The sequence below is a fragment of the Notothenia coriiceps genome, unplaced genomic scaffold (genome assembly GCF_000735185.1).
Source record: "Notothenia coriiceps isolate Sejong01 unplaced genomic scaffold, NC01 NC01_scaffold00037246, whole genome shotgun sequence".
In the NCBI taxonomy this organism is placed as follows: domain Eukaryota; kingdom Metazoa; phylum Chordata; class Actinopteri; order Perciformes; family Nototheniidae; genus Notothenia; species Notothenia coriiceps.
The window spans coordinates 25,227,236-25,252,038 of record NW_011369947.1 but is presented as its reverse complement, the minus strand read 5'-3'; the positions used below and the strand labels follow the sequence as shown (position 1 = coordinate 25,252,038).

Genomic DNA, 24,803 nt, shown 5'->3' with positions numbered 1-24,803 from the left:
TTGAGTTTTATGCTCATTGTAGGTTGAAAAATTAATAAAATCCTACAATTAAACACACTTGTGATTTCTTTACTTTCACACTTCAATTTATCTTAAGTTTGTACATTTATAGAAAGTTGATTCTTAAGTGTTTTTCTCACAAACACATTTTTATTTCTCACCTTAAGAGGCCCAATTCTGCTTTGTTCGTGTTTCCTTTCTTGTACAGCGTTTGGTTTTTGTGCAAGCGGCTCCAGGCCACCGACCACGAGGGCAACAAGCTAAATTGCTCTCAGCGCTTCCAAGCTGAACTACCTGGCATCTCTGTGGCTTGGTAAAATAATCTTGAAATGGCTTTCTTTCTTTTTTGACCCTCCTGTTATATTAGTTTTTTTTTTTTTTTAACATCAATAACCATCGTGGGTCAATTTGACCTAGTGCATGTTTAATTATCCAAAAATGGTCAGAAGCCCCAAAATCCAGATTTTTTTTTTTGTACATAGTTTGTACCTTTTATTACTATCAATGAAATCAATATTTAGTGCAATTGTGTTATCTCAAAGATCATGGTTCCATTAGAATAAGTTTTTTCACAAAACATATACATTCAAACACATGTTTCTATTTTCTTTTTTACATTGGAAACACCTTGATATAAAATACATTAGTTTTGCATTACATTTTTTTTTAATTTACTTTCAATTGGTTGATGTTGATAGAGACGAGACACCTCTTCTGTTCAGGGTCAAATTGACCCATTCACTTAGAGTCAAGCCAAAGAGTCATTTGTATTTGTATTGAAAGTATTTTATTGTTACAGCAATTAAGAACGTGTGTGTGTTCGAGTGGGGTAGTGTGTCCCCTTCTAGCCTCCACTTTCACTGGTGTGTGTGTGTTTACATTTCTGACCCCTTTTAGCCTCCACTTTCACTGCCGGGTCAGATTGACCCCAATACCATTTCTGTGATATAGGTAAATATTTGCCAGTGGTTAAAAGTTCACATTGCACCGTTGAGTCTTGTTGACCTATTGAAGAGATACGAGATGCCCAAAGCCCCCGTTTGAAGAGGCCTTTTATGCTTTTGGGATTATCCCTTCATGTAGTGTGTTAAGATTAATTGTTTGCATGTTCTGCAAATATTACAATCCTTGATTCCTCCAGAGAGAGTTTCTCTCCCATTACCTGTCTGAAGTTCCTCCATTGGACTGTTTGTCCTCTGCAACAGTGCCATAAATGTGATTGACTAAGGGGTGGGACATCTCTGAGTTTGTGACCAATGGGCTCTGGTTTCAGACAGAGGGTGAAAGACGCTGCTTTTAGCACAGGCAGAATGAGGTACAAATAAAGAGCTTTTTGAACATAGTCACATATTGCAAATATGAACCTAGAAATGATACCACAGTCATTAGCATGATAGGACTAAAAAACATGCATAGAGGACTGAGATGATCAGCCTGTGAGGTGGGTTTTTCAGCATTTAAAGACAAATGAACAGTACCAAGAATAAATGATATCCGATCCTAATGATTGAACTTCTCCTTATGGATGGATGTAGGTATTTAAAAAATGTCTCTGTACTTATTCCTGTGATAAGGCTGTAACATCTGGTAACATCTGTCAGGCTTGAAGCATATTATTTGCCCACTTTATTAAATAAGACACCATCTGCATTCATACATAAGGCCTTATGCCTAATGATACACCTCGCAGACGATAAATAAAGGGTCTTTCGGTCTGTTTAAATATTTCCCTGTATCTCAGCTCCTGGCACTAACTGTACTGCCAGCTGCTCTCCAGCAGGGGAGGCTGTGTGCATTCCTTCAGTGGATTACCTGCTACTTGCTCAATCATCACTGAATAATTCGATTGCTATCCATGCACGACATCATTCATATTCACTCCTGGTGCAAGGTGCTGAAACAAAAATAATGAGGCGTGACTGCTTGGTGAGTATTCAGTTTATTCTGTAAAGATTCAGAAGTGTAGAAAGGATGATACAACAGTGCTTTATGATCAGACTATTTCATAAAAGTTTTTTTTTTTTTTTTTTTTTTTAAATGATCATAACACCGTAAGTCCAGATTCCATGTATCTCAAACCAAAATAAATTTGTAACATTCGACACAAGTGCATACACTGCTGGTAGGAGATTGACCTCCAATTTCACTTTGGATGGTATAGCACCGTTCTTAGCTATTAGCAGCTTGACAAAGATGCAGCTTCATAGGATTCATGTAGTGACTGTATGTTTATATGAACACAAGAAAATTCAGAGGAGAGCAATCCTCATTTGGCTCTCTAGCTAGCACAATATCTCACTCTGTCAGTGTCTAGGGATCAAATTGATAATTTCGCTTTAAACAACATTTCGCCAGTAACAATATTTGATACAATTACAGGTTAAAGTTAAACATCTCCAAGTGTACAGAAAGCAGCACAAGATTCTTTTCACAGATATAGACAAACAGTGACCATTGATGCACTGGTATATTTTTTTGTCTTTTTCCTTTTTTTTCTGTTTTCAGGACAGCACGATAGCTGGAAAGCAAGTTTATGGACAGACAGGGCATATAAACACATGGACAGAGCTGAGTAAGGCAACGTTAGCGTGGCAGGCTTCTCTCTGTTCAGTTTACAGGGCAGTGTAGTGTATTGATCTCCAGCGAGCGCTCAATACCTTTGCTGTGGGGCAGTGGGATTTTTAGCATTGCCGTCTTCATTAGTGCATTGTATATAGTCTTTTGCGTGTAGCTGTTCTGCAAAGTGATCACTAACATTTATACAGATCTAAATAAACCATGTTTGATTGCATCTGGACTTACAGTGACTATAGAAGAGTAAATAGAATTGAAAAACCAAATAACGGAAAAAGTCAAATTCAAGGCAGTGCTGAAGTACTGGTTGCTAAAAAAGTAAAAAATATCACAAAGCCAACAATAACATTTCCTTGACACGTCTTTTTGTTTGTCCAGTCAGTACAAACCCTCTTTAGTGCAGTTTCAATCATATATATATATATTTCTCCCTCTCACCCAAACACAATATCTCGCGGCCCTATCCTATCTTCGCTCATTCAAGTCAGTTTTCCAGTCAGTGTGCGTCTTTTCTCGTTCTTTTCTTTGATCCCTCGTACTGACCTCATTGTGCACCCTCCCCACACAACCACAAAGAAGCATGAAAGGCTTAAACATCACAGGACTCAAAGGTGAGAAGTTCTTTCTTTTGACGATGGCAGGAAGTGATGGCAGATGGAAGAGGAGGAGGAGGAGGCGGAGGAAGAGGAGGAGGAAGAGGAGGGTTGGGGGGTATTCACAGTTACAGTCAGAGTCCATCGGTCCAGCTACAATCACATCTGCTGTCATTATGAACACTCTTGTTTAGACCTCGTCCAGGGGAGCGAGCCTTTAAAAACCTCTCGTTCCTCCGGCTCCATCACACCTCCAGCAGCTCCATCCTCAGGCGATCCCTGTCGGAAACACACAAACAGGCAACAAATCGTGAGGTCGTGATTGTACACTTCCTGTTTGAGAATGCTTGATTGAACCCGTACGGGTTAAATCGCCTCTTGGAAATCCATCCCATCAAAGACAATTGTCATGATTTATTCACATATATTAGCATGCGCTCTCGATCTATAATTCAGCAGGCCAGACTCCTACTTATCTAAAAATAGCGTCTTAAACACGGACCTTTGATTGCCTGAAGAAGCAGCTCAGCGTGAGTACCTGTACACTTCTTCTCCTTTTTACTGTACATCACCGAACCACCACTACAAACAACAAGCTGTCAGGCTTTCATCACGGCATCTGGCTTACATTGTTTTTGTTTTCCTTGATTGATAAATGGCACTACGACTGTAAATTATCAGAAGGCGCTGTGAACGAGAATCTTACTAGAGTTGGAAGAAGTACTCAGATCTTTTACTTAAGTAAAAGTATTAGTATTAGGTACCAAAATTAATCATTATGCAGATATACCCATTTCATATAATATATATTTATGTTTTGATTATAATTATTGATGCAATAATATGTTTATCTAAGCTGGTGAAGGAGCTGCTCATTTGAATACTATTGTACACTGCAGGGTAGTTTGTTGATTTTACTCCAAGTGTAACACAAGTCTTATTTAAGTGTTGATTACATCTCGAAATTGAAAGTACAATACTATAGAACATCCACTGAGTCACTGATGACGGACGTACCTGGCCTGATTGGCGTCACTCTGTTCGATGAGTGCCTGCGTGGCCTCCGGCTGCTGGTGGTCCTCGGTCCTCTGGGCCCAGGGGTCCTGCAGCACTAGGGGCTGCGCTGCCTCCTCAGCTCGGCCTCGATCCACGCTCCCCTCGGACCCCATCAGACCCAGCAGCGGGGAGAATGAATCCTGCCACACAACCCGCGCGTTCATTCCTGCCTCTCCTTCAAGGTGCTTGTTCACGGCGAGCTCAACAAGTTTCTTTTTGGCCGCCGGAGCGTCCTTCTGCGACTCGCCATCCGCTTCTCGGTGGCTCCTCACTTCCTCTGTCACTGGTCGTTGGTAGGTCTCGAGCCACTTCGGCTGCCCGTTCTTGTGGCTGTAGCGGCTGTCGCTGAACCAGCGCACCACCTCCGACTTGGGAAGGCCCGTCTGGCCGCTCAGCTCCTCGTACTGCTGACTGCTGGGCCAGCGCGTGCTGGAGAACACCTGGCGGAGGATGTGCAGCTGCTGGGTGGTCTTGTTGGCCCAGGGCGGTGAGAAAGACGGCACCTCGGCCACCTCGGACTTATGATCCCGATGTGCAATCTCAGCCGTAGTATCTGGTTCGTTAATCTTCAGCCTCTTAAGGTTGATCTTGATGGGATTGATCTTCAGCTCCGGGCCGCTTCTGTCTCCAACATACGGGTTCTCGTCGTTGATTAGTTGCTGTAGGATCGACATGCCTCTTATGTTGCATTTACCCTCGTCTAAAACAGAGGATTTCTCAATGACACAAGTGCTGGTGCTCTCAGTTGGGGATTTGCTGGCATGGTTCAGGTTAGGGACACTGTCATTACAGGGAGTACTGGGGTGTTCATTGATAATACTGCTGTTGTTGGTCTTGTTGATGATGCGATCGTCGTTCGGTTCAGCGGCGTTGCCCTGCTCTTGTGGACTGATGATGCCGTTGTTGTGATTGTTACAGGTGATGGTGAATTTGCTGGTGCTGTCGATGATCACTTGACTCTTGGGGCCGTTTGAACCTCCCAATCTAATTGGCGAACTGCTTTGGACGTTTGCTTTCCTGTTGGAGTTGGCAACACAGTGCTCATCATTATTGCTAATGTTGGTAGAGCCAGTGGCGAAGATGTTATTTGGGCTGCTGTTTTGAACCGGTTTCCTGTTGTGAGTCTCAACCCCATTACTACTGCTGGAATAGCTGCTGATGCTGCTGCTGCTACTGCAGCTACTGTTGCTACTGCTGCTCCGGCTGCTGCTGGTGCTACTCACACAAACGCCGCTTCCAGCTATATCCAAGCTCAGGCCATTGCTCTTGTGTGGCTCCACAGTGGGTTGAATACTCTTGGTCAGTACCTGCGTTGTTCTGACAACAGATGGGAACCTTGGGGGGAGAATTGGAGTAGAGTATGAGACCCTGGTGACATTGGGGTTGGTTGACATGCTTGTTTGTGTGGCTCCGACAGGCCTCTTCAAACCACCAAAGGGAACTTTGGCCATCTGAAAGTTTGGTCCTTTTGAGCCTGCGTGGACAGTGTGGTGGCTTACAATTTGATTGACGTGCCGTTGTACTGCGGGTTGCTTCTGCGGCGCTCCACCCTGGAACACCGTGTTGAACATCTTCCTCCTGGCCTCGTCGATCTCTTCCGGAGACCAGCTGATGCCCTGCTTGAGCCTTTGGGCGGTAAACCACAGTTTGATCTGCTCCTCTGGGAACTCTGAGACCACCGTCAGGTAGCAGAGCTCGGCTTTGGTCGGGTAGGGGAATTTGCCAAAGGATGTCTTGAGAAAGCTGCTGGTGTCCATGGCGGCATCGTAGGTGGGGATACTGCTGAGGGGGATCATCACCTTTGGAAGGTCTCTATTGGAATCAGAGGGGGAGGAGTAGAGGGAGGGAGTGTGCTGGTGAAAGACTTGGTTGGGCACTGTCGTCCTCGTCACGTGAGCGACAGTTGTCCTCGGCATAGCTGGGGCGGCAGAAAGACTGAGAGCCCCGTTTTGGAGTTCAGGCACATTTGTCATCATGCTGGGGTCTACATCCTTTCCAGTGTCTATCTTGCGTACCTCCACGGTGTGAGAAACCACAATCTTTTTGTGCTCCCCCTTGCTTTTCATCATCTTTGCGATAGGTGTTTTTGTGAGGGAGATTGAGCATTCTCTGTAGTCCTCTCCGCTCTCGGTGAAGAGGCTCTGCTCCACTGTGGTTACTCCATCCCTCTTGTTGACAGTCAGGGAGGCAGTGACCAAGCCCTCCATTATCTTAGGGTGGGCGGTAGCATTATGGAGCGCCAGAGCCTCAAAGCGGACGACCGACACCTCACAGTTCAGGCAGTAGAAAGTGGGCTGAGCCCTGAAGTCTAAGTGGCAGTTGTGCATGTGATCCAAAAAGTAGTTTAGATCTCTGGACTCGAAACGGCACTTTGGACAGCTGTATGCACCTCCTTTCTGCATCTCACTGCCACTGTCGGATTTGGAGGAGCTGTGAGAGAAATGGCCAGACTTTTCTCCAGAGATGCTGAGTATGCTGTCTTCTGGGATGGTTGGTAACAGTTCTGGTAGCGAGCCCAGTATGATTTCCTCACGCACATGTTTGGATTTGGATGGTATCATGCATGGTACCGTGGATTTCCTCTTGCTGGCCATGGTGCAGCTCTGTGTTGATGGAGAGTGAGTGATTGCTTGTCCGGTGTGATGAGAACAGAGGGCGGGTGGAGAGTGGAGAGGGTTTAATGGAGTTTAGTGTCATGGACCAGCCACTATGATATCACAGTGTTGCTTCATGCCCTCTGCAGGACTCCTGTCACATGGACAAGTTTAACAGCTCCAAGGGAACCTGTGGGAAAAGAGGACAAAAAAAGAGACATGTGACTCTTTTATCTTTAATCTGGTATAAAAAAGCAGAATATGGCACCAGAGCATCAACACAATTACAGATACAAAACTGTTTTATATGGAAGGCAGTTTATAATTCTGCTTTAAGAAAATTGCAATATTAAATTCATGCATGATGTATTTAAGTAAGCAGGGTGATGAAAGATAAAACCCCCACACTGTGTGATACGTGTAGGTGGTATTTATAAGCAATTATAGCAGAACATGAAAAGAGTCTAGGGCTTGTATTTGGAAAAAAAACTTTTACATTATGCCTATAATTATGAAAGTGGATTTCGTTCTCGAGACACATTTTTTTATTTTTAAATTCAAAGTGTGTACACCCTTCATATTAATATTGGACATATTAAATATATCAAGTAAATCTACAAAACAATAATCCAGGGCACTAAACTCAGTCAATCAACTCAGCCTGTCAAGGTTCTAGTAATTATTGTGGATTTAAAGACTCCTGTCTAGCTGTCATTTTTTATGAGTTCAGAAAAAACAGCATGTAAATCGACAGAGACAGAAACGGCAGTCTAATTCACGGCTGCCGTAGGTTTGGCTCTCCTTATTAGCCTTGGCACCAATCCAAAGAATTAATTTTAGAGCAGCCTCATGATATTAACAAAAACATGTAATAAAAATGTCGGTTGGCACCAAGACCAAAGCTAAAGTTAATATCATATTTATAAACGTGATGTTTTTATCAGTGTTTGTGGATTATTGTCGCCAGATGCCACCTGCCCGCCTCCTGGAAAGAGTTAATATCAGTATATAAATATCATCCGCAGAATACCTTGGGGGATTTCGTACCTACTGAGTGGGAGGCACTTCACTCCAAATTGATAAATCCGGGTGTATTTAACCTCACCAGCTGCCTCACATTGTCTGCATCAACCGGAAATATGCAAAAATATGCATACAGGTATCTGTTTGTCTACAAAAAGATATTTGGGTAAGCATTTATTTTTCGTGGAAAGAAATTGGTACTTAAATAATATATAAAAAAGTCACATGCTCTGAGTTGTGCAGTCTTTGGTTTTATGTTATAAAGAAGACATGTGAAGGTTAAATGACTGCAATGGAGTGTGAGCGTTTAACTGCCACGTTTGGATGGCAGCCATATGTTTTAGATCGGATGTTACAGTGATCCTTCCCAGCATAATGTAATGTCAAGAGGGGAAATCAGGTGACTAGTGTGTGTGTGTGTGTAAGAGAGTGTGTGTGTCCCAGCAGTCAGCTAACAACAGTTTTCATAGGATCTGAGAAGCTAAAAACATCTGAAGCTTTTTCACCAGCTGCAGGATCAGCCCATTTCATCTTACACGTGTTCAACACACAGCATGGCGTCGCCCGCATGCATACGAACACAATACACAGATCCCTGGGTGCACAAATCCATTAGCAAACCACATCGACAGGCTTTCACTTCCTATAACACTGCAGTCATGAGGATGGATACGGATTGTCTCTGCCGGCTGTCCTTTCTACTCGTGAAAAACAGGCCTCTGTTCTCTCACAGAGCCACAAATATTCAATAAAGTTTCTAGGACGAGACAATGCGAAGATTACAGCCAAGTGTTTCATTAGCGATACGGCTGTTTTTTTAATAGTCGTTTGAATCACTGGAAAGTAGGAAACATGTAATAGAAACGATGAGAGAGAATATCAAAGGGGCGCTCTGCACCCTCTGCCCTCCGCATGAACTTCTGACACCCACAATGCAACTCTCTTCTTCTTTTCTGAAGCTGGAGAAGCATTGATGTGCGACAGAAAACTAGTCCCCCCCTATCATCATCTATCCATATCACCCAGGCTTTAACCTCTCCTGCAAAGCCTATCGTTCTGGAAATAAAAAGCATCAGCGAACATCATCCCAAAAGCAAACCTTGACATCTTGCGTTGCATTCTGTCGCTTACAATGAAAACCATATCTCATACTTTTTTCCAACTCACATTTTTCTTTTGTCATGCTGCCTTTGAACCCAGTGGAACGCACTTTCACAGACTTTCGTCACTGCATCCACGTGCGCGTTCACCGCGGCCGGCCGGATGGTAAATAAAAGATGAACCTGTTTCCAGAATTAAAACCCTCAAATGACTGCCCGTCGGTACACGCCAATCCCAGACAGGCTCACGTCCTCATACCTACCTACCTTTTTTATTTATTTATACTGACTGGCTGACGGGAAAAATAACAAAACAAACAAACAAACAACAAAAAACTAGGTCACCAGCATCTTATGCAGTAATCCCGGTTCACTGCATCCAGACACGTGCGAGTGCTGTATGTTTTGTCGCCAGAGAGGTCATGATATCCTCTGACGGCTCCCTCGATTAACCCCTGTTGAGGACACGGCTTTCATTGAGTTTTTTTCCACTGAACGAGGGATTTAGGAGCCAGCTTTCACACAGCCGAGGGACGCAGTCAGGCACATCTGAACATCTGTGTGAGAGATGTCACTATGCTATGGAACAGATCAGTGATTCATTGTGTTAGTCCCACACAGAGCGGTGGAAAGTAAGTAAGTACATTTACTCCAGTATTTTACTTTGAGGTACTTTACTTAAGTATTTCCATTTTTGCTACTTTGTTCTTCTACCTCACTACAGAGGTAAATCATGTACTTTTATTTAGTACCTTTAGTTACTTGGCAGATTAGGATGAATAATTATACCTCACAAGCTACCTTACAGCATACAAAGCAGTTACAATGAGCTCCATGGTTACCAGCTTTGATAACACTCAATAATTATAATCAAAACATATCATATATATTATTCTGAAATGGGTCCATCTGCATAATGAGTACTTTTACTTTGGGTACTTTCTGTATATTTTGATGCCAATACTTTTATACTTTTACTTAAGTAACATTTTGAATGCATGACTTTCACTTGTAACAGAGTATTCATACACTCTACTTTTACATAAGTACAAGATCTGAGTACTTCTCCTACCCCCGCATGATAACTAAGCGGTGAAATGGTGTAGAAGCCCAGAAGAGGGGATGCCAAATAAAACCCAGGACGAGCCATAAGTTGATAAAGGTTACGTAAAGAATCAAGTCACCTATGAAGAGAACGGGCTGCTTGGTCTGGTGAGCGAGACGTGCAAATCTCAAATGCCACTATGCTATGGAACAGGTCAGTGTTGAGTTTTCTTTGTGCCACACACAGCACGCCGTAAGTTGCAGAACATATAGTTATAACGAAGCGGTGAAAGGGTGTAGAAGCCCTCTAACCCAGCAGAGCGGATGCCGGTATGAGAAACCCTGGGACAAGCCAAGAGTTGAGAAATGTTACGTAAAGAATCAGGTCACCTATGAAAAGAAGGGGCTGCTTTATCTGGCGAGCGAGACGTGCGATCAGACAGAAGACAAGGGCTTCCCAGACGGGGAGAAGTGAATGCTGTCTCTGAAAAGCCGGGCCTTGTGTTTCGAGGTATGATCGCTGTCCCCTGTGTGTCGTGTGTCCTCGCACTGGCACTGGATCCACGGCACAGGGGGAGGAAACTCTTTTCAGGGGGGGAGGGAGGGATTCGTACTGTTTTAATCTCCGCAGACCGGGGGAGTCGTATTGGAGGCGAGGAGGGGGAGAACGTGGCAGATCTCTCAGACGTGCTTTCTCGAACACCCACGCTTAGTGGAGGGTCCTTGTTCGCCACGTCTCCGCCATTCAACTTTTCAAAAACAAGCGTTTCAAAACAAATGGGATTAGGCTAGGTTTTAAATTCTGATGGGATTTATACGCTCCGCCTCATTTAATAGCAGCTTTAAGATTTACAGGAGGGGCCTCCCTTATGCGCTCTTACACTCGTCATTTCCATAACAATATTATATTTACATCTCATTAATATTTAATTATATTCTTTATACTTTTACATGGCAAACAGATGAGTACGCTGAGTACCCGTCTCAGCGAAAAACCAATTGAAAGAAAGCAGCGTGTATTCCCTTTCATCACCTCATAAACTGCTGCAGTAATTACAATATTACAACGGGAGAAACACGCTCAATGTGCGGAGAGCTGCTACCAGCGGGAAGGGAGGCGAGGCGGCAAAGTGGTTTGCTAAACATTACAATTTAATTCAAAACAGCCCACTGATTCAGACACTCCCAGATTGTTGGGTCACCTACAGTTGACATTAACAAACAGAGATTGGTGTTTTGTTGTGCCACCTGTCACATGAATGAGAATGCGGAGGCTGGAGGAGGAAGAAGGACAAAGGAACACAAAACTCATACATTTGGGAGTGAAGTGAGAGGATGACTGATGGTGATGACAGGCTCTGCTGTTTCAATATTCCTCCCCGCTGACACCTCGTAGACACACACACACACACACACACACACACACACACACACACACACACACACACACACACACACATAGTGAATTCCCTGGACTGCATCCGGTGCAGGACAAACTTAATCCACATGCTGCCATCCCTCAGAAGTCTATTCATGGGTCTCTTTCGGATAACTTTGGGTGAGGTCCGCAACAACAACAACTTGGCTTTTTCTTCTTTCTCAAACAGCTCCGCCTTTCTCGTGTTCACGACGGAGGTTGATAAAAGAAAAATTGCGGGCGTACAGATGACCTCCGGTCACACTGTTTCTGTCTCAGTAAATCAACGCAGAGGCCTGCAGACGGAGGCGCTTTCACTACATTCACTCCGGCTGTCTGAGCCTCTTTTTTAGCCAAGTCCTGTTTTGTGTTAGGGCGAACGCTAACTGATGAAATCTTACATTGTTTTATCTGTGGCCCAGATGAATGACAGACAAATAAACCATGGTTCGCAGAGAACGAAAGAATAAAATCTGAGTCATGCATCCGTTTAAATCACTTTTGATGAATAACTTCTTCAGTTCTGTAGCCAAGACTACAGGCATTCATTTGGCAACTTAAGGAGAAAAGGAAGAAAGATGGCGGCGCACCGCACATTGTACTGTCCATCCTAAAATGGCTGACATCACAGCCTCCTATAACTGCCAAAGACTGGCAAATGCCAGCTCCTGCTGACCAAACCTTTCTTGCATGGGACAGAGAAAGTGGCAGGGGCTCTTTACCCGCTAGCCCCAAGGTCCCCCCCCCCTCACGGTGCTCAAGCGTTTCTTTTGCTTGGAACTGTGCAAACATGCTGTTTTAGTGAGGCTTTGAGCGGTCTGGGCTTCGATACGGCATTGGTCCGGTGACAAAAGCAATACCAAAAGGGATGAAAGACCCACATAAAACTGAACCTGTATAGAACGCCGTCCTTTCTGTAGGAGAAAAATAGGACTCGGCATTTTCTGTGAGGATCATGAGGTATGCCGCGGTCTTGAATGCTTGTTTGTGTTAAAAGAGCGATTTGGAAAATAGATCTGGTTGGTGTTGGATTAGATTTTCTTCTCCTCTGAACTCAAGGAATGTTTTACACTCCATGTCAAGAAAATCTACAAATCATGACCATATGACCTTCCTCTGTATGCTCTGGCAGGGGATTCACTTTGAGCTGTGGGAGGCACACAGAAACACAACATACACAGTGTTGTTCGAAGTAAGAGCACCAAATCCTGAAGAGTACAGTGTTCCAGGTATACGAGGGGCGGCATGTGCCGAGACGCTGTTCTCGCTGAGGGGAGCAGTGGGCAGTCTTGGCCCGCTACATTGTGTCTGTGTATACAAACACTGCGCTGTGGCCATAACGAAAACTGTGAGCTCTGCCTAATTGCAGGGAGAGACGGATGAAAGGCAATATGCCTGGCCTCATTAGAGCAGTTCCGAGAAGGGAGATGGAAGACTGTTCCCAGGGATCCACAAAGGGAATTGACATTCCCCCAGAGTAAGCGTCCTGCCGGAGTGAAATCCTCCACACACTCTCAACTCACCGGGCCCAGAACCCGATCTGCCCGGATCTGCACAGCAAGAGCTCGTTTACCTTTGTATCACACACAACTTTCGGAGAGCAGAAATGTCCCCTGGACTCCACACACACTTTGGAGTCACTCCCCACAGACCGAACACCCACTCTCTCAGGAAAACCTCAAAATGTTACGCAGTCATTTCCATGACCTACATTATATATAACAAGCTTTAATGGATAAATAATTAAAAAACATTCGAAAAATTGCCCATAATTCATGCCTGTCTAGCTTGTATAATCTGGGGTTGTTTCTTGTGTTATGGACAGTGCACTCACAGATCCGCAGGCAACATTAGTCAGCACAGAGGTCCTACCGCTGAGGGCAGAGGGAGACACATGGCATTCAAAGCTGGCACAATATTTACGTACGGGTAGAAAATGTGACCATACTAAGCTGATATTTTAAATACGATGCCTCAAGGATAATCCATAGTTTGCAAAATATCTCCTGAAATCAGCAGCTTTACTGTTCTGTATGTTACTGTGTGTGTGTGTGTGTGTGTGTGTGTGTGTGTGTGTGTGTGTGTGTGTGTGTGTGTGTGTGTGTGTGTGTGTGTGTGTGTGTGTGTACGTGTGTTAGTAGGGCAGCAGCACATGTTGGCAGGAGGAAGAGGAGGAAATGAAAGAAAAAGAGTCCTGTGCATAGAGATACAGGCCTACCTTTTCTGCTCAGGCAAGAGGAAGAAATGTGTAGAGAGAGTGAGAGCGATCAATAGATGGAAATTGATACTTGGCGTGCAGTTTTGAACATCTATGGACTCTTAAATCAGTCGTACCGCCCGCTATAGCACTGCTTTTGGAAGTCTTTCACAACTAAATAAGCACTCACACTCACACAGCCTAGTGGGGGAAATACAGAGCGTTGTGCAATAAAATAAGCAGATACGCCACATTGTATAGCGCAAGGAGGAGCGCACATTCAGCCAGACGGAGGCTCGGTTTGTTGTAACTGTAACAAACTGACGAGTTAACCCGTTTCTCTCCATTCACAAGGCTGTGGGGCAACACACCGCCTCGGAGTGTACTTGCCAAAGGCGATCTGGCACTCTATATAACCTTATGAATATTCCCAAAAAAACCTCCACCCCCCTCCTCCACCTACTGTCGCCATTTTATACATTGGCGACTTCATATAAACTGCCTTGACTACACAGCACCAGATGAAAATGCAATATTCAATAGCGAGGCTTAATTTCAGTAAACAACTTTTAGAGAACGCGCCCTCGCCAACACAGAGAGAGGTATTATTTTTTGGAAGAGTAGATCCTTACCTCAACAGTCGGTGGGAAAAAATTGAATCCGACATGAATATATAAATGAATAATATTGGATTAGCTCCGATCGTTGCGTTTGGAGAAGAAGAGGAGGCGAGCAGGGGGTGGGAGCTCTCCTCAAGTGAACCCGGTGAACTGGCGTGAACCCGTCAGTGACCACGGCAAGGTACATTACATTATATTACCTTTCCACCCTTCAGCCACACTGTATGGAGACGGCAAAACAACTACGGTCGGCGGCGCAGGACGAGGCAGCTCCAAAAAAATTATAGCGAGTGTATTTCCTATGGACACGTGATTCGGAGCGTCATCCAAAATCCAAAAGCCCTTTCATGTAAAATGTTGGAGAGGGGCGGGGAGGAGATGGAGATGTGTGTGCGGGCGTGTGTGTAGAAGGAGAGGAGGGGGGTACGTATACTGAGCCCCGTGCACATTTGGGTATGTCGTTATAGGGGTAAGGCAGAGCTCTAGCTGCAGATTGGGTTATACATAGCTACAATGGCGCCGCGGAGCAGGCAGAATAGATATAATGTATTGTGTACATTTGGAATTGACAGGAGTTTCGTGATCGGCCGTTTCAGTGAGCTTCATCATCCAAAAGCTCCTCTTAATTAGGTCACATGTTGTTGTTTTTCAAAATACTGCTGACGTTTTGAGAAAAGAAAAACACACTTGATAGGCTACTCTGAATATTAATCGGTGTGGGAATTGCCATTTAAAGCACATGCCTATTAGCCCAAAGGCTTTAAATAGACTTTTACGCACACGCGTAAAAGTGCTAGATTACGCAGGTAATTGAAACCTAGGGGTTCATATCCACTATCGTAGTTGAATATGAGAATAATCTTTCCTCGAAATCAAATGACCAATGTTAGTTATGTCTCGTTTTGAAGAATAGGGGCTACTCGGCTGTGACCCTCGTGACCTTGTTGGCCTTCTATGCATTCTGTGCCGGGCCGGGGAAAGCGCAGAGACCCTAAACCAGTTTCCAGTAAGGGTCTAATGAAACATTTAATTAAAGGTGGTAAAATATTTTTAAAACATAGCCTATGGAGAAAACATATCAACAAGTCATTACAAAAAGAGAAGTGGACTAGTGCAGCAATAGTACACAAAAAGCATTAAGTGTGATACTTAAAAGTAGAGTACTACAGGTTTTTGTAGAGAAGCCTATTAGAGATATCATTGTAATATTATGGATATATAAATATGTGTATATGTGTACACTTGGCTACCTGTATGTGTAACAGGTAGCGGGACTACACAGTAAGGAGCCTACAGCATGAGCAACACAATTACAACATCCTTAATGCCTTGTGTAAATATGGACTTATAGGGCTACTACTACAGGCCTCCATTATTAAGGAAACGCGGATTTGCTCTTCCCTCCCAGTTTGTCCTGACTGGGTTCATACGTTGCCTGTAGCTGTGTACAGTCAGGAGAAACAAAGATTTCTAACAGGAAGATGGATCACTCTATGGTAAAAAAACAAAGTGAGATGTGCAGTATGCATTAACTGGTATCGTACTAGTAGGAATAAAATAAGCGTTGCTCAAATATAAGATTTTCTTGATACAGTTATACATTTGTGGCACATATATGCTTGTACTATAGAGTTATGGAAAGGATACCAGCAGTCATGGTTCAATACGATATATATTTGTACTTATTAGCACACAGTTTCTGTATTATATTGTGTACTTTGGGGGAGTGTGTAAGTTCCTTGGCACTATCTCCTGTATTGCAGACTTCTGTCCCCGTAGGCTTATGCACAGCAGGACATTATCCTTTTTTAATACTGATTAGAGGTTGCCGAGATGGAATGTTTCCTCTTGATTATCTTCTAATTGTAAAAAATAACATGCTGGTTTGTTTAGGATTTAAGGTGTATAATCATTGTCTACATTTGAATTTTCTGGAAGACCATTTTTTGGAATTCTATTTAGCTGTTCAGGTTTAGATGAAGGCGAGGCTGTTTGCAAATCACAGACCATTTTTATTGTAGTTTGTAGTCAATTCAAGTTCATGCACAGCATCCACCACAAGTAGATACTGTTGCTATGGTTACCCAGTGTGTGCACCTTACGCACTGGTTTACAAAGGAAGTATGTCATCTTAACGTGCACTTTCTCTGACCTTGACATAGCTGAATATTCACAAGAAAACTCTGTAAAGATGTATTGACTTCGAGTGCTGCTCTGTTCCCACTTTCAGTTTGCCCTTAAAGCTTTATTACATTTTTGTATTTGGTTATGTTAACATTTGTATTATGCTTGAGGGAGCCTCTGATATTTTAGTTTCTATCGACTGCTTTTCTGGTCTTGGTGTGCTTTTGATAATAAAAATCTCCCTTACTATGATAGATGACAGCCAAGTGAGCAGATGGGAAATCTACTTTCTATGTGTCTAATTTCATCTAAAGTGAAAGAGAAACCAAGTTTGATATATTTTTAAGTGTAATACTCTGTTACACGTACAGTCATGCATTACAATGTTAGTCAAGTAAAAGTACAAAAGTATTAGCATCAAAATATACTTAAAGTACCAAAAGTACTTATTCTGCAGATTGGCCCATTTCAGAATAATATATATGATATGTTTTGATTATAATGTTTTGATACGTTAAAGTGTTATCAAAGCTGGAAACCCGCAGCTAGTTTTATTTACTGCAAGGTAGCTTGTGAATTGACTCCCGGTGTAACTTAAGTCTGATTTAAGTGTTGATTATATTTGACATCATTAATTAAAATCTGTAAAGTAACTAAAGGTATTGAATAAATGTTATTGATTGAAAGTACACGATATACTTCTGAATTGTAGTCGGTATAAGTACAAAGTATAATAAAAAGTCTCTCAAAATTGAACTTAAGTACACTACTTGAGTAAATCTACTTAGTTACTTTACACCACTGATATTTAAGTGAACGAGAAACCATTGGCAGAAAGTGGGTGTTTTTAAATGTTCTTTTTTGTTTGTTTTAAACTGAGAATAGAGGATCCTGGTCCCAAGGAATCACAGAGTTCATGGTGCCTGGATAAAGCGTCAGAGTGAAGCCTCCCTGCTCCCAGCTGCTATGTGCTCTGTAACCGGATCAGGGCAGAGAGAGGGCCGGACCGGAGGATTGTTTGCCTCCAAACGAGCCAATGAGACCGGCTTTACATTAGACTGACAGCCCGCCTCATCGAGCCGGGAGACGCCAATCTGGTCTGACAACTTTCAGACAGCCAATACGAAGAGGAACGGAGGGAAAAAATCCAAATACGAATCTGGCTTCCTGTAAGGTCGAAAACGTTACCTGTCACCTCACCTGAGCGTTTGGATGAGAAAGGGGAACAAATCGTGGCGATGTCGCAGTGCCTTGAAGACTCACCTCTCCGGTTAGGGACCAAACTCACCGGGGGAGACGAGCTGAAGCTGCAGGAGCTGTACAACGAGAGGCACCGGCTGGCTCTGGAGGAGCTGCTGTCGGGAGGAATAGAAAACTTTCTGGAGTTCCTCAGGAAAGAGAGGATCCCCAACTTTCTGTCGGACGATGAGATGCAGCAGATCCGCAGCGCTGCTGTTCCTCCTCCGCGGTGTGTGTCTTTCCTCGGGGAGGAGCAGGGCCCGGAGCTCAGCAGCTCGCTGGACTGCTCCTCCCTCACGTATTTCCCCGAGGTGTCGGACGTGGAGCCGCCGGTGCTGGAGCTCGGCTGGCCGGGCTTCACCGCAGGCTCGTACCGGGGAGTGACGCGGGCCGTGGCGCACTTCCAGCCGAGCTACGGGGAGAGCATCTACAGCTGCAAGGAGGCTGCCAGGCGGATGATCCAGAGTGCCAGAGAGGTATGCACAAACACCTATTAAAACCACAGCTGCAGCTTTAAAAAAAAAATCGAACTACCACGTTTAAATCTTAATTTCCTTTAGAAATATCTGAAGGAACATGCTGTGCAGTATGTAGTTATAGTCATGTAGTCATGTACTTTCTACTCCCCCATACTTTTACAATTACTTTTCCAAATAGTTCCTGATAGTATTAGGCCTGATTGCTACAGTAATGGCAGCATGGTATGTGGTATCATCCTAAAACCGGGTTATTGTTTTAATATTTGTCAAATTCAAACATCAAATGCCCCCCTGTCACAAAATTAGTGAGTGTATAGTCACTTATTAAACTTTTTTGGAGGGAAAATCTAGTTTCTGTATCTTCATTGTGTTGGAAAAGTGCCAGAGGTTTGTAAAAACCGTATTAAAAGCACAGCTGCCCCCTTTAAAAAATACTCTCGATTTGGCAACTGATTATATCATTTCCTTTAGAAATGTCCTGCAGCTACATGAGGGAACATGGTGTGCTATATCCAGTTTTAGTAATTTTTGTATTTTCTACTCATCCATATTTATAATAATAACATTACAATAGTTCCTAATGGTATTTATTAGGCTTAATTGCTTTTTGGTATCATCCTAAAAGAGGGTTATTTTTTAAAATATGTGTCAAATTCAAGTATAAAATGCCCCCCGCTGTCACAAAATCAGTGAGTGTATACAGTCACTTTTTGAACTTGTTTTGGAGGGAAAATCAAGTTTCTACATCTTCTTTGTGTCATCCTTAAAATACATGCCAGATTGTCCCTACGGAGTTCCCTTGATCAGTGAGTAGATTTGGAAGGTTTTTGATGTGTTGATCAGACAGAAAGTAATGACCAAAAGGATCTAACAAACACAAAAAACTGGCCATGAATATTCATGGTGACGCTTCCTGATGTGAGCTGTCAGATCGGCATTTTTTTTTAAAAGAAACATTCCTTTATGGAGGGAGTGTGTGCAGCACCTCGGGCCTGTGGAGGGCCTGCGTGCCAGATGTGCCTCGACTTGCTATGCTCCCTTCTATCAAAGTTTGCATTCCCTCTTCATTCAGAGCAATTAAAATGCTGGTTTCCCTCTCTGGGTTGTGGCTGAAAGGATGGTGTGCAGGCAGACAGTTTAAACCAGGGCTGCAGCTAGAGAATACTTTTCATTGTAGAGAAATTGGACGATTATTTTTACAAATATTCCATTGGTTTGGATTATAAAATGTCTGAAAAAGGGGAAAATGTAAGTTTTCCAAAGCCCAAGTTGACCTCCTAAAATGTATTTCTGTCACACACAACTCTTACGTCTACAAAGTCATAGAGGAGTAAAGAAACTGGAAAATATTCACATTTGAGAAGCTAGAATCAGATTTTTGTACCTTTTTTAAAAATATACTCAAACATTAAATGATGATCAGAAAGAAAGGTTGGCAATTAAAATGAATAGTTGACAACTAATCGATTTACTTTTGCAGCTTAAGTTGAAACCTTAATGCAAATATTCTCGTCCAGGTTTACGGTTGGCTGTCCTTTTGTAATGTCAAACCGCTCACGGCACACACAGGATTTGTTATACGAGGCAGCTGACGAGCAACAGCCTGCTCCTGTATTCCACAAAGATGTGACTATGTTTTTTTACACATTTCCCTAAAAATAAGCAGGGAACTCCTGACTAAGCTGCATGTGGAGAACACACAGTTTAAAGAAATGAATCTGAGCTATGTAAACAACCCATGTCTAATCCTCGATACGTCACACAACCTTTACCACAGCGTGTGAAATTCCTCTCGTCCTTGCTAAAAAAACAGAGAAATCTCCATTTGAACCTGAGCTTGTGGAGAACAGAGGCTCGTCTCCAGCATGAAAGTATAACTTGTTTGCTGACCAAGCGTTACCGCCAATCGCCATGGTAACAAACCACAGTCAATAGAAAGCTCATCAGCACAAACATTAGGTGACAGATTCACGGCTCTGTTTGAATAAGGCCCTGATCATTTGATAATAATAAAACACAGTCATGTGCTGAGTGTGGCGCTGCTGCAGCTCCTAAAAGGAATTCTATTATATTACCTCTGTAATTTTCCACTGCAGGTGATTGCCATAGTTACAGACTCCCTGACAGACCTGGATATCTTTAAGGATCTTCAGGAGGCTTGCACCCTACGCAAAGTCCCCGTCTACATCCTGCTCGACCAATCGTGTGCTCCGGCTTTCCTCAAGATGTGCAGAAATGTCAACGTCCGCCTGGACGACCTTCGGGTATGTGGTTGGTTCAGTTGAGCTGGGTGTGGCTCTGTGTGTACAATAATAACTTCAAGATGGCATCAAATTAAAATGTGCCCTGTAATGGACGTCCTCTTCAGATGGCTTTAAAAAAATCCACCCAAAATGAAATGGGCTTTTATTAAATACGCTCCCCAACTGTGTTAAACCCTATCAGCAAACATCAGAGGCAGAATCTTTCTGCTCTTTATCTTTGTTTCTATTTATTTATTTTAGTTTTATTAACGATATCCACTTTTTTATTATTCCATTTTTTGTATTATTCTTATTTTTAAAATAATTTTTTTATTTATTTTATAGGTCTTTATAGAGAATAAGAATAATCTTTATTGTTATTTATTACAGAGAAGGATCATTATTTATTTTATTATCTCTCGTGTCCCTTGAATTGTTATAATATGCTTTTTATGTGTGAATGAGGTTTAAGCGTTTGACCTGCAGTTACTTTCTTGTTCTCTTTTTTTATTTGTGATGCCATGTTGTTAAAGCACTTTGAGCTGCAACTAGTTTAAAAAAAATACTATACAAATAAATCTTCAATATTTGATATGTCTGGTCGTGTCTGCACTAATTTCTCCCTTTGTTTCTTCCTCTTTTTTCCCCTTTATAATCCGTTCAGCAAATGAAAGTGCGAACTATAACTGGTACAACTTATTACATGAGATCAGGAGCCAGGATTACCGGGGAGGTTCACGAGAGGTTCATGCTGATCGACGGCAACAGAGTGGCCACAGGCTCCTACAGGTAACGCCTGCTAAGCATTTTATCTGAAGGCAAATGCTTAAGCTGTGTATTATGCAGCGAGGATATGCCTAAAACCTCCACATCTAACAGAGAGTAATGTAATACCATTTTTCTGTGAAACTTTCTATGACGCCCCAGGCTATATTGTATTTTAAACATACTTATGATGCATTATATAATCTGCTTATAGAGCTGTTTAATACAAATCTGAAATTAGCATTAAGGAATGTTCATAATACTTATTATTATGGATTCATGGAACGCAAACAAACCAAATTCGATATCAGAAAAGTCTTCCGTTCACAGTTCACACGGTATCAGCTCAAGAAACTTGTCCGTTAACACGAGACCGCTAGAGAAGCTGTAGTACATATGCCGGGCCTGTAAGTGGCGCTGTACTTCCGCCACAAAATACACCAAAAGCAGCGAAGAAGACCCCCCGAGCATGGTTGCCATGGTTGCCCTTCTGTTTATTCTCCGTGGTGGATTTAGCAACATGTAGTTCATGTAGTTCTCCATGTCCACTTGTTGCTGATGGTTGTGGTAGAGGAGCTGTAGATTGTGCACTAACATCTGTAGCATGGTCAGGTAGCTACTGACAGTAGGCTAGTTGACCATGGCTACAGCATGAGCAGCAGTCGGCGAGGCGTGGGGCCGAGGCCAGCTATGGGCTTCATGCGATGTTATTCAGGAAATGATCATATAGGACGTACACACGGAGCCGTTGGGCTCCCGCAGAGCAGGTGTTGGCGGTGTCCGCAGCATCTATCCACCTTGGGACCCGTTATCGGCTTTGCGGACGGGCGTCCGTTTCCGCAGGTTCCGTTACGGCCTCGTGGGTGAACGAAGGGGCTATACCAGAAAGAGAAAAGTAGCAGATACAACCGTGCTTGTTCCCAGCTGTAAACAGCGCTCAATGGAGATGGACCATCTGTTTCACTGTTTATCTGAAATGGACGAATAATTTTTAGATTTAATGAAAATATAAGAGTTAGTTTCAGCCCTCATTCCATAATGGCTTTATAAAAGTGATCGTTAACACATTATGAAGCATTTTCTATATTGATTTGTTTTTTTATTATGTATGTCTATGCTATCTATATATGCTCTGATTATCTGTGAATTTATATCCCTATAGTGGGATCTCAATATTATACAAGCTTGGTATAGACACCTAAATTAAGTGAAAACTAACACCAGCTATTGATGATAATTGACCTTATAAGGTGATGATAAAAGCTTCTGTAATGTGGTTATGATAAGGCTGCTGTATTGCTTAGAATATTGTAAACGGTGGGCTTGAACCCTTAATTATACACGGGCTATAAGCCAGAGTACAACACCAGCGTTCCTTGCAGCTGGCTCAAAAGCAAGTCTTTAAACAAAGGGCATTAGATTTAGTACAAAGATGTCTTCCAATCAATATTAGGTTCGAGAGGATAACAATTTTGATATTTAGTATTTCGTTTAGTTTTTATTTAAAATTTATAATTAATATACTAATAAGTTGTAAGAATAAACTCTTATTCTAAAAGCCTTGAATTATGCATTATTGCAAATCCAAAGATTGGATTAAATTTCGTAAACAATTTATTCCAAATGTTATTTAAAAAGTAAATACTAACTATTAAGCTATAAAGGAAGCCTTTTTAAAAGCATTACTACAGTATGTTTTATATGAGCGAACTGGAAAGTTTAACCAAATTTATGGTTGATTATTTTGCTGTACTTCTGTAATGCATTTCACTGTTTCTAAATCCCGCTCTGTGCAGCGTACAACTGGACCCGACGCAAACTGAACCAGCAGCAACATTGATCGAAGCTCTCTGGGCCAGGTCCACAGAGAAAATTTGACGAGGTAGTTGTCGGGATGCTCTGTACGCTCTCAGTCTCCACCCTGTGGAACACTCGAGGACCTCCGGAGTGTCCGAACAGCGCATCTTCGAGCAGTGCTCCTCATCCAAAACACCTGGGGCCTCCTCCCCACACTGGCCAGGAGAGAGGCCTCTTGAGTCAGCGCGTCTCACCAGCACCCCCGGCGCAGAGCCTTAAAGTCTCTACTGTCCAGCCCCCGTGTGAAGCCTGCGCACTCCAGATAAGCCACAAAAGCAACCGCGCGTGGTCCAAGAACCTCCACTTTAGATGAGGCTGGACGGAGGCCGGGCGCACGCAGGCAGGAATCCTGGCAGGAAGCACGCGACTCGCGGCGTTTATCCGCAAGATCGCTGACAGAGAAGAGCAGCGAGGCTGCCATCACCTGCCCACGGCCTCACTGCAGACCCGGGCCTGTCGGTGACGACACGCGACACGCAGACTGGGCGCACAACAGATCACCCTCAAACCCAGGCTGGCCTCTCCGTCCCTCTCCCAGGCCCGAGCTCAGCAGCAGGACGGCTCCTTAAAAAGGCATCTGCTTCAACCAGCTGCAAGGGAGGAGCCGCCAGCACCAGTACTCCCAACATCCGCCTGCAAGCTGGAGCACATGGGTGACCGCCCTGGTCCCAGAGGCGCGAGCTGGCGGACGTCACCAACATGACTCAGGGGCCTGGCGAGCTCCACAGCCAGCAGAGGGGAACACAAGACAGCGAGCAGGAACCAAACCCAGAATGCTTGTGAAGTGCGGGCATGGGCACGTGGCCAGAAGTGCCCGATGGTGTGCTCTAGTTTTCCTCTGGGATTCTCAGAAGGAGGGTGGCGGGGGGAGAGACCCCGGGCTGCGCAAGGTTTCTGGAGGATCTCTGCTTTTAAAGTAAAACGGCTTTCTGCGTTTTATGCAGTAGGTTATTCTTCTTCTTTTTGTAGAGGTTTTTTAAAGGACTTATTGCACGGACGTGTGGCTCAGTGGATAGTGCCTTGGTTTGGGATCAGGGTGCGCACAGGGTTCAAACCCACTAGCAGTCAGCATGTCGTTGATGTCCCTGAGACACTTCACCCCAAATTGCTCCTGTGGGGATGTCCACAGTAATTGACGGTATGTTAAGTCGCTTTGGATAAAAGTGTCTAACCATGTTAATGTCCATATTGCACTGTTGCAGTGTAGACTATGCAAAGCAAAGGACTTCTCTAACAATAAAACATGATATATAGCAAGACAAACAACAAATCCAAATAAAAATAGTGCAAGAGGAATATTGCAAGACTAGTTTGCAAGTAATGCAGGAGAAGGTTAACTAAATTGAACTAAAATCAGAATAAGAAAAAAATAGATGATAAAATGAAAGCTATAGTCTGCTTTGCTCACTTTTTGTCCTTTTCATTTTGTGTCCTTCCACCGTTCGTCTAAAGCTTTATTTGTGTAACGCAGAACTGTAACCAAAGACACAGGTGCAATAATACTCTTTTAACATCTCAGTTTATATGTACAAATCATTCACATCAGCACAGGCGATGTAACACTGGCATAATATCTGCTGTAGTTTGAGTGAAGAGTGGCTGTTTGGTGTGGTTTTATCACAGTTGGCTGCTGTTTCTGCTTTCCTGAACAACATTCCTGGGGCTGCTGGCTCGTCGCTGGCCTGTTGCTAATAAACAAAGTAGAGTTTTTGCTAGATGAGTGTTTATTGTTCTTTCTAACATTCTACTCATCCACCTAGTTTAGCTGCAATTAAATCATTTTGAGGACTATCTCACAGCGGAAATGTGTTTAGAAGTTCGCCGGAGCACGGTGACAGCCCAGCGAGCCTCGGTGCTTTATCCGCCGCATGCCTTCAT

At 43.3% G+C, this 24,803-nt stretch overlaps 2 protein-coding genes across 5 annotated transcripts; one reads left to right on the top strand and one right to left on the bottom strand.

The window, feature by feature from the left end:
• Positions 1 to 1,920: 1,920 nt before the first annotated feature.
• Positions 1,921 to 20,207, bottom strand: zhx3a (zinc fingers and homeoboxes 3a). 4 transcript variants are annotated; one of them, XM_010795318.1, is made up of 4 exons: positions 14,231 to 14,515; positions 13,236 to 13,275; positions 4,185 to 7,007; positions 1,921 to 3,446 (listed from the first exon to the last, which is right to left on the bottom strand). In XM_010795318.1, the coding sequence occupies exons 3-4, from the start codon at positions 6,815 to 6,817 to the stop codon at positions 3,413 to 3,415; spliced, it is 2,667 nt and encodes an 888-aa protein (XP_010793620.1). In that variant the 5' UTR covers positions 6,818 to 7,007; positions 13,236 to 13,275; positions 14,231 to 14,515; the 3' UTR covers positions 1,921 to 3,412. The 4 variants fall into 4 exon arrangements, with proteins under 4 accessions (XP_010793620.1, XP_010793622.1, XP_010793619.1 ...); XM_010795320.1 differs by lacking the exons at positions 13,236 to 13,275; positions 14,231 to 14,515 and adding an exon at positions 20,136 to 20,207; XM_010795317.1 differs by lacking the exon at positions 13,236 to 13,275.
• Positions 14,615 to 22,908, top strand: LOC104966547 (protein FAM83D-like). Its single transcript, XM_010795731.1, has 5 exons — positions 14,615 to 14,641; positions 17,228 to 18,057; positions 20,157 to 20,324; positions 20,968 to 21,092; positions 22,866 to 22,908. Exons 2-5 carry the CDS (start codon positions 17,581 to 17,583, stop codon positions 22,906 to 22,908), a joined length of 813 nt encoding a protein of 270 aa, XP_010794033.1. The 5' UTR covers positions 14,615 to 14,641; positions 17,228 to 17,580.
• The last annotated feature ends 1,895 nt before the right edge of the window (positions 22,909 to 24,803 follow it).

Bases quoted from the DNA above. Each gene is read 5' to 3' on its own strand.
- zhx3a (XM_010795320.1), bottom strand. From the start codon at position 6,817: ATGGCCAGCAAGAGGAAATCCACGGTACCATGCATGATACCATCCAAA. The intron at 3,447-4,184 runs GTACGTCCGTCA...TGTTTCCGACAG, and splicing joins AGTGACGCCAATCAGGCCAG to GGATCGCCTGAGGATGGAGC.
- LOC104966547 (XM_010795731.1), top strand. From the start codon at position 17,581: ATGTCGCAGTGCCTTGAAGACTCACCTCTCCGGTTAGGGACCAAACTC. The intron at 18,058-20,156 runs GTATGCACAAAC...TTTCCACTGCAG, and splicing joins TGATCCAGAGTGCCAGAGAG to GTGATTGCCATAGTTACAGA. The intron at 20,325-20,967 runs GTATGTGGTTGG...TAATCCGTTCAG, and splicing joins TCCGCCTGGACGACCTTCGG to CAAATGAAAGTGCGAACTAT.